The following is a 14081-nucleotide window of genomic DNA, read 5'->3' as shown; positions in this document are numbered from 1 at the left end:
TTCAAACACCACAGCTCGCGTCCGAAGTGGTCCCAACGGCTCCCTCACTACTCCATTTCCAACGGCCAAGGGCGTCCGACAAGGTTGTCTCTTGGCCCCTCTACTGTTTAATCTCTATCTTCATGATGCAATTTCCACTTTGAAGCTAGCATCTAAGTATCCTCCTCACTTAGCAGGCCACCCCGTTGCTTCCCTTTTCTATGCTGATGATGCCGTCATCTTATCCAGAACAGCTGCGGACCTAGCAAATGCAGTTAATGCATTTATCGCCTATTGTAAGGCGGAAGCTCTTAATATTAATTATAAAAAATCGAAAGTCCTCCACTTCACTCGTTCCCGCAAACTCAAGTTGGAGCCGCTTAAGATCACAGGTGGCTACTTAGAAAAGGTAAAAGCCTTTAAATATCTAGGCTTAATTTTTACTTATAATCTCTCCTGGACCACCCATCTACAATCTGCCTTTCTTGCTGCAACCACGACCTCTAACGCCATTGTCCGATTTTACCACCAGAAGGGCGGCAAACACCTTCCAGCAGCAATTCAAATATTTAATGCCAAAGTTGTCCCTAAATTATTATATGGATGCGAAGTATGGACTACAGCAATATCAGGTAACTTGGACCGCCCACTTCATATGTTTCTGAGATCTCTTTCCGGCGTCCCGAGATGTGTCTCAGGTGCAGCCCTACGACTCGAGTTCGCCCAGCCCTCAATTGTTAAACGAGCATGGAGTCGAGCCATTTCCTACAGCTTCCACCTATTAGCATCGGATGCTCGAATTAGAGGTGGTTTTTCCAATCTGATCCTAAGAGATATTCATAATTCCCCTTGGAAAACTACAATTAACCTCAAATTCCGCTCTCTTCTCAATTTGAATTGTAAAACTGTTCTTAACTTAGAGTGTATCAGCCCGGCGGCCCTACCTCCAATTAAAAAGAAACTACAGCAACTTGACTTCTCTAACACAGCTTCCTATGCAAGAGGGCCGTGTTCAGGCCTAGCCCTAGCTATTCCACCCCCTGAAGGGATCCCTCTATACTGCTTCACAATTTCTTCGGAGGCTAAGCGAAGGGCCTTTACCTGTGCCCGTCTCAACTGTTTTCCTACAGCAGTTCTGTCGGGTCGTTATTCCAGAGTTCCCATCGCAAATAGAACATGCACCTGTAACGACACGGCCCTGGAGACTATGGAACATGTAATGCTCTTCTGTCCTAACTGGACAGATGAAAGATCTCGGTTTTTAACTCCCCTCGTGAATAAGCTTCATCTCCCAATCCAGCCTTGGATAGTGTCCTTCCTTTTGCAGGATTCTGATTGTTGGATTACCGAGATGACAGCTAACTTCCTGCTTAGTGTGATGAAGAGGAAAGCGGCACTAACTTCTTCCTTAACACCACAGCTGCAGTCGATACGCCGCACAATCGAACGAAGTTCCAAGTAGTCTTATTGTACAAGGACAATGGAGTTAGGATAAATCTGAGGAGCTGAAGGACCCTTTAACGGTCCTCCTCCAGCTTCAGCAGTTTTTTTTTTTTGTTTGTTTCTGTACTATCTGTCGCTCAATGTTTTAAATCCCCTGTCGCTTTAGTAACCCCCCCTTCCCCCCCTCTTTCTTTAAGTATTCGCCCAGGAAGATATCTACCTTTACCTCCCCACCCCCATTTCATGTTGTTATTTCAATGTATATCATGCTATGGCCACACGGCTAATGCAATAAAATCTATTGATATATATATATATATATATATATATATATATATATATGGTAAATGGGGTGGAAATGGAGTGGGTGTCTGAAAAAAAAAGACTTTTGCTATTCTACCTGCCATTAAACCTAATGGGTTCTGATTATATTTGATTTTGGCTTTAGGCGTTATCTCTGGGACATAACCCCTATTTAAGTTGAAAGTTGCCTGTAAGTTAAATAACACAAGCAAGCTGAATATGGGTGGGGGGAATCTTATAGGGGAGAAATCTGATTCAGTTTGCATTTAAAATCAAACTTACCAAACCCATACTTTCTGAAACAAGGTGTGAACTGAAATACAGCCATCCCCTGAAATACACAATTTTCTAAACTTTGCAATGCAGTTCTCTAGTCAAGCTAGCCAAAAATACACATACAGTCGTACCTTGGTTTGTGAATGCCTTGGTAAGTTTTGGCTCCCAAATGCCACAAACCCAGAAGTGAGTGGCTGTGGCTTCCGATTGATGAAGCTCCTGCCACCAATCGGAAGTCGTGCCTTGATTTTCGAACTTTTTCAGAAGTTGAATGGACTCCCAGGACAGATTATATCCGAGAACCAAGGTACGGCTGTATTAGGGTGAAGGGCGTATATAAATGCATATATTAGTGGACATAGCATGTGAAATGCATTTACTCAGGAAAATTGCTTGCAAACATGCATATATTTTCAAAACTGTATATTACATATTAAAAGAAACTTGCACTAAAAGGCTGACACATTTTTGTAAGGGTTTTCCAATGCAAATTGCTGTTAAATTTAAGATAGGAAAAATTAGAATCTGAGATAACAGAAAGTTGACTGATTTGTCCATCTGTGCTTGAATGTATAGAGGGATGGAGAGGCTGACTATTCCTAATAATAATAATAATAATAATAATAATAATAATCTATAGTAACCTAAATGTAAAATGTATACTTAAGCAGGGCTTTTTTCCAGGTTTGAGGGGCCCTTGGCAAATAGGTGGATCCTTGCCTAAACTAGGACTCCCCCACAGTTTATTCATTTATTCATCCATGGGCAGCAACAGGACTCAAGTTTGAAGACATTTGGTCTCTCCTGGAAGCTAACATTTTAATTTCCTGCACTATGGCCCAGCACTGGGAAAAGGACATTTATTTAACAGGAACCCAAGTTAGGCACCAGTGGTAGGCACTGTGGGTTTTCCAGAGCCCTGGCAGCTGTCCAATGATTCTGGGTGCTGATATCAGGCCGGACACTAATCAGTATTGGTTGGAGCTTATGGTGTCTATTTTTTTGCCTATTCCAGAATTCACACCAGCAGCCTGGATAGCTAAAACAGTTAAGATATTTTGTAGGCAATGTATTGCATAACAACATCTTCTTTGTGGATAACAGTATCCCTTGCTGTATGTGTGTTTTGGAACTCTCATACGATGCAAAAACTGTTCTTTGATGTTGTAGAATCACATAATAATTTTGCCTTTCCTTTCCTTAAAAACTAGATGCCAGCATGGAACAATTTACAGATATATTGTTGAATTTGATTTTCTTGTTTTTCATGTTTTTTATTGTGTCTCTTGTTTATTCGTAAAGACTGCATTTTTCTTAAGTAGGCATTGTATCTACAAAATTACAGAATGAAAACAAAAACTGTTTTCATACTTCTAAATGAGAAGTAACACATGGAAGTGTTGAATGGTTTATTTAAATGTAAAGGTTCATCACTGTTCTACCTGATGTGTATGTCTTTAAGGGGCCAGAGCAAGGGCCAGAGCAAGATAACGAGACCCAGCTTTACAGCTGTGAAACATAGCAGGTGCTGCTGAGTTGTATTGATTAAGCTGTGTTGGTAATTGGGTGTAGTATATAAGGAGCAGCACTAGGTCTCCCATTACCCTGGGGGATGGGTTGGTGGTTGGGTCATGTTTGTTTGTTAATGTATTTAGTGTAAAAGGAGTTTTTGTTTTTGTAATTAAAACCTTGTTTAAGTTATTTTTGAGTCCCTTTTTAATGCATGGTCTCCCCAGCAAGCTCTCTGCAGCGCTACCATACTGCAAATAGCCAACAGGAAGCATGATTTGAAAATATAGATGAACAGAAGAAGCAGTAGATTTGAAAGTTACATTGCTGCCATTTCCTTAAACTTCAAATCTTAATGTATTTTAAAATTGGATGAGGTTTTCATACCACTTTTGGTGTTCTCCCTCACTGCTGTTTTAACATTTGTATTTTTTAAGATAGCTATGCATGTTTTATACTGTTAACCACCCTCATACTTTCTGCTGAAGGATGGTATAAATCTCTATTAAACAATAAATCAAACTTTGGTTTACAGGTGTGTACCAGAAAGGCACCGATCATTTGCTATGGGGGTTCACATGCTCTTTCTACGAATTTTGGGTATGTTTTCTAAAACCTCTATACTTAAGTAGGAACTAGGAACAATGGTCACAGTTCTAAGAATCACAAGTGCCCTGAGGCTCCATAGTTACCGTATTTTTCGCTCTATAAGACGCACCAGACCACAAGATGCACCTAGTTTTTGGAGGAGGAAAACAAGAAAAAAATATTCTGAATCTCAGAAGCCAGAACAGCAAGAGGGATCGCTGTGCAGTGAAAGCAGCAATCCCTCTTGCTGTTCGGGTTTCTGGGATAGCTGCGCAGCCTGCATTCGCTCCATAAGACGCACACACATTTCCCCTTACCTTTTAGGAGGCAAAAAGTGAGTCTTATAGAGCAAAAAATACGGTATCTATGGAAAAGGAAGGATCAGGATGTTACCTGTACAAATGTAGGTAACGGGTGACTCAATCATGGCTGATGTACACTATCATTAGCTCTATTCAGGCTGAAGTTTAAAACATATCTTTCTTAAGTTGATATTGACTCTGGAGGAGATACTACTGATAATTTATTGCTGCTGGTTTGTGTTTATTTTTTATTTAAAATACACATGAAAGGCTCATTTCATTGAATATTTTTAGATTTCATTAAATTCTATGTTGCTAGCCATGGTTTCTTTTGAGCAAAACTTAGTAATAAATAACTTGTAAATGAATAGGCTTCTGGAATATTGTTGATTTCTAAATAAGCAATATTCTTCTACATCCCATAACTCATCTATATAAACTGCCACATATAGTGCTCCAAGCAGTACAATCTTGCCATATTTCCCTGATTTCTTATAATAACTCATGGAGTTTTGCTCTGAAGCACACTTTGTTACTCTGTTGTAGCTCTGGAGCAGGGTTGGAGACATGGAACAGACTAGTGGGACAGATCCTTATCTCCCATATAGAGATGCGAAGGCCTGGAAAAAACCTGGAAAACTTGGGGAAAAACCCAGGTTTTTTCCATTCTCTCTCCCCCCCCCCCAGCTTTCCCCATACTCCCCCTCCTCCATTTTATTTCCAAAGCCTTTTTTTTTCTGGAAAAAATGAAAAAACAGTTTGATATAGTTTGAATATTCCACACACTCCCACCCTTTTTTTTCTGGGGGAAAACAGCTTTGCAAAACAACAACAACAACAATCCTGCGGGAAAAGTGCCCCCCCCATTTTTTCTGGGTTTTTCCAGGGCTTTCCATCTGACCAGCCAAATCTGACCAGTGGATTGGGTCCCTCAGAGTGTCTCCCATCACTGAAAATTGGTGTGTGGGGGGATTTGCCCTCCCTTGCTTCAACAGTTCCAAATTTGTCTGATAGTTTTGTGTTAAGAACTTTGCCAGGCTCTACGTTTCATTTCCATTTTGATGATTTATCAAGCGAAAACTTATTAAAGATTGAGGAAAAACATCAATATGGTGACACTGGCTAGTCTGTACATTCAGAGGGCATGATCTGGAGGCATGAATGCACGGAGAAATGTTCTTGTTTGAGAGAGCACATTGCAGAGGTAACTGAGAACAGGAGGATCTGGATCATAATCTGAATCTTAAAATATGAATTTTTTTTGACAGTCAATTGATAGCATAGGGTTTATTCAAAACATTGCTATTGCCATTAGTAATAGTTTTAGACATATAAACTACGTCTTTAAGTCTTGCAATCATGCATTTTGTTAAAGGCAAAAATATATTTATCTTATTTTGGAATGCTTGAAGAGCCTTCTTTATTAGTTATAGAAGTCCACTATTGGTACAACACCTCTATTTTACAGCATGGTTTCGGCATCTGAGTTTGCATTTTCAGTTGTTGTTTTTCACCATTCCATTTTCTACAGGCAGCATACCTGGACCAATCCTCTTTGGTGTTTCAATAGACAGTACCTGTACGCTATGGGATATAGATAAGTGTGGACGTAAAGGATCATGTTGGACCTATAACAACCACAGAATGGCCTATATGCTAGTGGGCATAAGTAAGTATCTCTCCAATGCCTTGTGCTTCAAATAGTCTGAGTCTGAACAATTCCAGTGAAGATATAGGATGGGGGAGGCACCTTGTAGTTAGAATTAACTGTTTTATTTCTCATTTGTCTGGTATGCTAAGCAAACTGAATACAGTGGCACCTCTGGTTACGTACTTAATTCATTCCAGAGGTCCGTTCTTAACCTGAAACTGTTCTTAACCTGAAGCACCACTTTAGCTAATGGGGCCTCCCACTGTCACCACGCTTCTGGAGCACGATTTCTGTTCTCATCCTGAAGCAAAGTTCTTAACCCGAGGTACTATTTCTGGGTAATCGGAGTCTGTAACCTGAAGTGTATGCAACCTGAAGTGTCTGTAACCTGAAGCGTATGTAATCCAAGGTACCACTGTACATGGTCTGAGGATCAGCAGTTTCTTATTTTTATCACTCGCGAGGGGCGACCTAACGTGCCCTGATGCTTGCTGGAAGTTATTGTGACAGACATGAACAGATGTCAGTTTCATACGAATATGCAGTGGTGAGACCATAAATGGCTGACAACAGACGTGAAAGGGGAAACTGGAAGTTATCCCTTGTCAGGACAGACTCACCTCCTCGGGTGAAGCTGCAGCAATAGCCTCCCAGCAGAGGTGTCACTGCTGCTTACCAAGGGGGGGGCGGGGGGCTACCCAATGGTGAGACTCGCACTTTGTGGGCACACTGTTGGAATCAGTCAGCTGCCCTGGTTGGTATGGTCACACAGCCTCAGCCTTGCACATTGGCGGAGGAAGGTGGGTGCGGGGGGGGGGCACACCACTCCGAGTGTCATTCCTAAGCAGGGGTGACATTCGGCACTCCGCCCACCCGCGACTCGGACTCCCATGCCTACTGTGAGCTATTGGAGGAAGGGGCAGGGGGACCTGCTGCACTGCTTTGCTGGTTCCTTCCTCTCCCCTTCCAGCTCACCTGCCTCTTTCCCACCCTCTCCTCCAGCCAGGAGTCACGGGCAGGTGGTGCACTGTTGTGGGTGGTGTGCAGTTGCCCCATGCTCCCGGCTGGAGGAGACAGGCAGGCAGGGGAGAGGATGGGAAGGAGGCAGGCAAGCAGGAAGGAGAGAGGAAGGAAGTGGGATTGGTGGGTGCGCATCTGGCTATCCCACGCCTTGGAGGGCACCCTCTATGCCCCTCGGGAATGCGCCCCTGCGCCCCTCAGGAATGTGCCCGCCCTGGGCAGCGCGGGCATATGATGTGCCACTGGCCTTGCAGTCTTCCACATGGCAGTCTGGCAGGCCTCCCTCTACACAGAGCGCTATTTCTGCCTCTTTCTTGAGAGCCAGTGTGGTGTAGTGGTTAAGAGCGGTAGACTCCTAATCTGGTGAACCGGATTCAAGTCTCCGCTCCTCCACATGCAGCTGCTGGGTGACCTTGGGCTAGTCACACTTCTTTGAAGTCTCTCAGCCTCACTCACCTCACAGGGTGTTTGTTGTGGGGGATGAAGGGAAAGGAGAATGTTAGCTGCTTTGAGACTCCTTCGGGTAGTGATAAAGCGGGATATCAAATCCAAACTCTTCTTCTTTCTATAGCTCCCTCAGCTGGTCCAATGCCAATTGTAGACTGCATCTTAATTGGCTGCCTTTTAACTTATCAATCAATCAATCAATCAATCAATCAATCAGTCAATGTGTGGAATATCAAAGCTTCAATATAGGTTAGGTTGCTGAGATCTCCAAAGAGGTGTGAAATAAATCTACAACACAATAAACCGAAAGCTATCACTAATTGGTAAATTAGCAAAAGGGAAATTGTTAAAATGCTGCAAATCTTCCTTCTTTCCCTTTCGCAGGCGTCATTGCCAAAGTCATCTCCATCATTTTTACTGTTACAGCAGTTTTCATATATAACCCTCCACCAGAGCAACTGGAGTCTTCAGAGAAGAAAGAAGAAGCAGTGACTTCTGTACAACTTTAACACAGCAAACCCCTAAATTTTTCATAGAAACTCTCACGCAAAAACTAAGACTGAAGCGATGGCTTTCTAAGAATGTGTCATAGCAGCTGGCTCTGCTAAATATGAATCATGCCAGCACCGGAGCACATCTTGAGCAACTGTTTCAAGTTGGTTTTTTTTAAAAAAATAAAAAATAAATAAACACAGCCTGTCAGGTTTATTTCAGTCACCTCAAACAATGTTTCATTCAGGAAAAATACCATGAGGTTGGATCCAGACTTTCCAGAAATGCAACTCCATCAAGAGTATTCTTCCACTAGGTGAGAAGATGGGGAGAAGAGGAAATATGTACTGATTTCCCAATTCCTTCCTCAGCCTCCTCTGACAACCTCCCAAATTTGCACCAGCCTGGGAGGAAGAGGGGTTGGGGGTTGCAGAGGAAAGAGGAAACCGTCAAAAATTGCCTCCAGAAATAAACCCCAGTGGGAGGTACCATTGGATTGGAATCTCTTCCGCAAACAGAAAAGGCAAATCTGGATGCAATCTCCTAGAATGTTGCAGAATATAAAACAGCACTTTGTTTTAATCTTATGTCAAAGAGATCAGAGGCATATTTAAATTTTATGTTGTTTCTTTCCAGTCATCAGCAGCTATGTGCAATTGGCTTTAGGAGCTTGTGTCCCACCAGCAGATTTATGACACTGCTGAACCCCACAGAAGCACTTTCTGTATGAAATAGCGGATACATGTAACTACTGTTGTTTTGCAAATAATGACAGCCACATGCATAGACCCCACTTATTCATGCAGTTGGTATCTCCACAAGCCCAGCAGTTGCCCCTATACTCCTGAGCGTCTGACCTGACCTGTCAGTGAACTGTGATGCACTACAGAGAATTAGCCACCTAAGAGCTAAGTTTACTTGTTTAAAGCTCTTGTAATGTTTTCTACAAACCAGGCACACTGTGCAACAATACTGTTGGCTAGTTGACCATAGATGCAAAGTGTTTTAAATTTATTTGCACCTCTGTCTCTCAAAGGATAATTGTGGATTGTTTACATAGCTTGCCAGGTTGACAAAACCGAGTGCCTGTTTTGTAGGCTTTCTTTGACTTGTAGGCTTTCACTTGACAGAAATGGAACAATTACAAGATGTGAAAATCTTTCTAGCGATTTCCTTGAATTCTTTTGTTGAGCCAAATAAAGAAAAAATGCTCTGGCAAATGCCTCTGTTGTTCATATATATATGAAATTATATATATGCTTTTATATATATGAAAGCATATAGAATGTTATACAACAGAGGCATTTTGTCTTTGTGTGGCTCAACAAAAGAATTCAAGAAAATTGCTAGGAAGATTTTCACATGCAGGACCCAGTACCATTGTTTAAGAGTGTGTGTGTGTGTGTGTGTGTGTGTGTGTGTAACCATAGGAATACTAACTCAAAAAAAACACCTCAATTCAAGAAGGTTATTTTAAGCTCTTTATGTTCAAGAAAAATGGTTGCTGCCATGTCTCCAAACCCATTTGATATAACTACTTGAACCTTTGGCCTATTCCTGTTTATAAACAGACTAATTTTAGTCAGGAGAATCATATATATTTTATCTACTATTTAAACCTGAAAACTAGTTAAACCAATAACCTTACACATTTTTATGTACCTTACAGTGCCATTAGGTGTATGTCACCATTCATATATGAATAGTGGCAATTGCAGATGAATTATTTTTTTTTGTATGTCTGAACACTCAGATACACAACTTTCACTGAAGTGTATCTGAGAAGTGCAGAAAGAATATGTCTATATTTAGACATTCATAAAATTAATTTGTGATTCTTGTCATTCCAACGTCAAGTTAAACATTCTCATGCGTTCTCAATATTAGTGCCATAAAATGGAGTGTGTTGAATCTTAAACATCTTCATAAATGCTAGGATACAAGGGGATGTTATCATTTCCCACCTTATTTTCTATCACATGTTTTTCCATTAATTCCAAAATAATGGTGAGGAGGGGTAATTTAGGATGCATTCACAGCATCTTATGCCCCCAGCAGTCATAAAAATATTGCCATTTGAAAGTATGGAGCAGAGAGAATGGTGCAGCTTCAGTGATTCACAACATGACTTGTCTGTTTTCATAAGGGTATCAGAAAAGTGGTCCTTGGGATCATTGGCAGTAAAAGGGTTCTGTAACAGATCACCAAAAAAAAGAAGCCTGCACAAGTTAGGATCTCTGCAGCACAAGCAAGTAATATACTTTACTCTTCCTGCTTTTCAGGCTTTTTCAGTTCTACATTTTTAAAAAGTTTTGTCTCAGTATTTTGTTTCACAAGCAATGTGAATCATAATCTCTTCTTGCAGTGATCTGGACAAAGTTATCAACCGTACTGTTTGTGTCTTTCTTATATAATGCAAATACATCCATAGGGTTAGAAAACACCTTTGGTTTTATATGTATGTTGGATTATTATGTTAAAGGGCTGATCATTTTAGAAGCGTTAAAATGCATTTCGAAAGAAATAGCTGGGGGGAACCAACTAACTTTCTGGCATTTTAAGCTAGCCTTATTCTGACTGCCAGAACTTTTCTTAAACCAAATGCCTTAAAGAGTTCAGCCACAATCCAAAATGTGGGTGATCAAGGCAATGGGAAGATTTTCTTTTCTTTTCCTCCATAGCAATCTGGTTCTGTCAGATTGCTTTTTGCAGCTCCCCCTTGTGAATTGTGGGGAGTACTTTATTGCATTTAGACAAAATGAAGTTGCTTGCACAGAGCTACTTACATAACATTGGCAAACACATTTCTCTAAATTTTGGTGAGTAGGCTATGGTCCTGGACCCATTTATGTGTAATTTTCCTGCAGAAATCACTGTGCTCTCTTTCAGATACCTTTCTATACATACTACTATTTGGGTGCAGGATTGTATATAAATCCTCTTTCAATTACAGTGCGAGGAACTTATCAAGATTTGTTTTTTGGTTTTTTTAGTGTCAAATAGTATTTTCCAATGGAAACCATCTAACAGAGTTAGGTATGCTCAGGCTCTGTGGACATTATGATTTTGCTCTTTGCAAGCTAACAGAATGCTCTTTTATAGTGCCACTAAGTGCCGGATAATTGCACTATTTTGTTGTATCAATAAATGTATTTGTGTGTACATATATGCATATCACACAACTCTATGCAAAGATCCTGAACAGACTGTACTCCTGTTGTGTTGAACAGTTTCACATAATATTTTGAATGAAATAGTATTTATTTTAGAGCATCACACCAAGAGGTAAATGCCTTACAATTTTTATTTTGTTCAAACAGATTATTTTTAAAATATTTGACTTGAAATAAAGTTTTATTTCAAATGTATTAATGTTGTGGATTCTGCTTTCTTTCTGAATGATTTAATAATGTTGTTGCATTTGCTTATTAGCTTAAAAGTTTTAAACCAAATGTTACCTTCCAAATATAAGGCAAGACTTATGCGAAACCTGTAATCAGGAAGAATTTAAAGCTGCTGTCAGGGCTGTTTCCCAGCTTCTAGGTTCACTTACCTGTTTTGAGTCATATTGCTGGAACAACCACACTAGTGCCACTTCCACAGTTTTATGAGTGCATATAACATCTTTTTGCTTACATCTATGAAAAGCATGCGTTGTGTGAAGAAGTGGCTCATATTGGGCCATGAGAAAAGAGGACCAAACTTTTTAGCATTATTCTGCCAACAGATGGTGCTGTTGTTTCTCGTAACACCACCTCTTTTGGAAGCTGAATAAGGTTTTTAGGCTTTGCTTAGTTTTTAAAAGATCAGAGTAAAGAAGCTGCAACAGATTCAATCCTTTATCACACGAAATGCAACCACCATTTAAAAGGGTGGAGCGGTTATTATTATTATTATTATTATTGACTTCTAATGGGGGAAATGACAAGTCAATCTTGGAGGGTGGACTGGAGACATTGACTCTTCCTGTACACCTTCCTGTACATGCAATAGGGAAGAGATAATATGCATTGTCTTTAAAATATTTATATAATTTTTACTGAAAATTTGACAGCACATAATACAAGCAAAACAATCAAACCTAAGATATTTTGACTTCACAGATAAAGTAAACTAAACTATGAGCTATCAGTATTGACAGCTCATGTAGTAACTCATATTGGACAGAAAATGATTTCTCTCTCTCTATAAAAGCACATAGAATATTTCTGTCTGAAAAAACTAATGGTTTTACCTTTCTCTTCCAGCAGGCACAATCAAATAACGTTGGATTTGTAAGTTTATGCTGTAGTTAGATCACTGCATTTTCTTAACTCAGTTTTTTAGTCTCATTTTTTTTGTTAAGGTATCTTTCTAATAATGACTTCCCTCCTAAATAGAAAAAATAGCAGAGAAGTAAAAATGCCTTACGATTAGGGTGCCCAAAGGTTTATATATAATGATATTGGCCCCCTTGTTTCTCATTATTTTTGTGCATGATAAAATTAAACACCCATATTTTGATCTGTTTACTTTGTCCTCTAGACACCTTCATAACTTGGATCAACCGTTCCCAAAGGACAATTTGCCACACCTGTCTGTGCCACCTAGCTGCACAGACTTCCCCTAGTGTTTTCCATGTCGGAGCTATTACTACCTGTGCTGCCACTGAAAAGTGGCTGATCAATCCTCTCCTCTATGGACCTTCATTGCCCACATCAAACAAAGTCAATAATGTTACATCAAACAGTAGCATAACTATGGTTTGCTTTGTAATGGCTTCCACCTCTAACAAGATCACACTCCAAAAAGTTTCCACCTTTGGAGGACACCACATATGGTGATAAGGACACATTGGGGCAGCTCCTCTAACAGATTGTTGTGGATTCACTGGAAATGAGTGGCAATCTTCAGAGTTGTTCCACCTGGCCTTTAGCTTGGAGCCAATTTGTTTCCCTCCGCCTCTTTCTTTTTCCTTTTTCCTTTCTCCTCCTGTGATGAGGCTGCATTTTAATATTTTAATGTTTCAACATATTAATTGTTGTATTTTAATCTTGTTTTTAAGTTGTATTCATTCACCTTGTTTTTATTATTGCTTGTTAGCTGCCCTGAGCCTGGCCTTGGCTGGTGAGGGCGGGGTATAAATAAAAATTATTATTATTATTATTATTATTATTATTATTATTATTATTATTGGAGTTAAACCCCACTTGTGTATGCGTTTGAGCTTTGGCCCTCTAATTTGAGTTTAAGTAGTCTGCAGGGCTGTCTTTAGTAGATGTGGCTCCGGGGTGCAAATATCTGCCCAGCACCCCCAAATTACCACGGATAGTGGGGGGGGGGGGTTGAAGCTGCGTACTGCCAGCCATTGGGGGGGGTGTGCACAGCTCTCTCCTATGCCACTGCAGGAGATCAATTCCCGCGGAGGCTTGGGAAGGAAGCTGCACGCCTTCCAGCCATATAGTTGGTGGGGCGCAGCTTGCATCCTAAACCTCTGCAGGGATTGCTCTCCTCCCACAGAGGCTTGGGAGGCAAGCTGCACACCCACCAGCCATATGGTTGATAGGGTACAGCTGGCAGGTGTGCAGGGAAAGGAGAGGCCGTCAGCAAAGCCGCGCAGCTCCCCCACTCACTGGGGTGCCCCTGAGAGGCTGGTGCCCTGGCGCAACGCACCACTAAGCCCGATGCGAAAGAAGGTAGTCCGCATTGTACAAGTTGGTAATCCCAGTGTGTATGAGCACTCCTCTGCAGTATTTTCTGTGTATGATTTGTTTCTCATTATACCTTCAGTGACCATGACTTTACACTTTTTATGCTATTCCTCTTGAGATTGTAGTATGCTTTGTCAAAAGCAATGTCCTTTCCTGTAAAGTAAAAAAGTTAAAAAAGCCCACACGAATTCCATCTATAGAACATCTTTTATTTCAAGGGCCTTTAATTTCATAGACACCCACTCATATCAACGTATCACGAATCAACTCTAGGCGGTCATCTTGAATGGAGGAGCTGGCGGATGGGATTTCCAGCCCTGTGGGTGCTTTTTTCAGCTCAGAAACTACAGAAGGTAAAGAAAGAATAGTGGGGCTGATTCT

General features: G+C 40.8%; 1 protein-coding gene across 2 annotated transcripts in view; it reads left to right on the top strand.

Annotated features, from left to right (window-relative positions):
* Positions 1-11378, top strand: part of SLCO4C1 (solute carrier organic anion transporter family member 4C1) — a 42649-nt gene extending 31271 nt beyond the window's left edge. For both annotated transcript variants that reach the window (XM_080972656.1, XM_080972655.1), the window contains exons 11-13: positions 4046-4110; positions 5932-6069; positions 7903-11378. In XM_080972656.1, coding sequence (XP_080828782.1) covers positions 4046-4110; positions 5932-6069; positions 7903-8027 — 328 coding nt within the window. In that variant the 3' untranslated portion in view covers positions 8028-11378. The remainder of the gene's footprint in view (positions 1-4045; positions 4111-5931; positions 6070-7902) is intronic.
* The last annotated feature ends 2703 nt before the right edge of the window (positions 11379-14081 follow it).

The sequence above is a fragment of the Podarcis pityusensis genome, assembly GCF_964106645.2.
Source record: "Podarcis pityusensis genome assembly, chromosome: 11".
Taxonomy (NCBI): Eukaryota; Metazoa; Chordata; class Lepidosauria; order Squamata; family Lacertidae; genus Podarcis; species Podarcis pityusensis.
The sequence above is the reverse complement of the archived record's forward strand: the minus strand, read 5'-3'. Positions and strand labels throughout refer to the sequence as shown.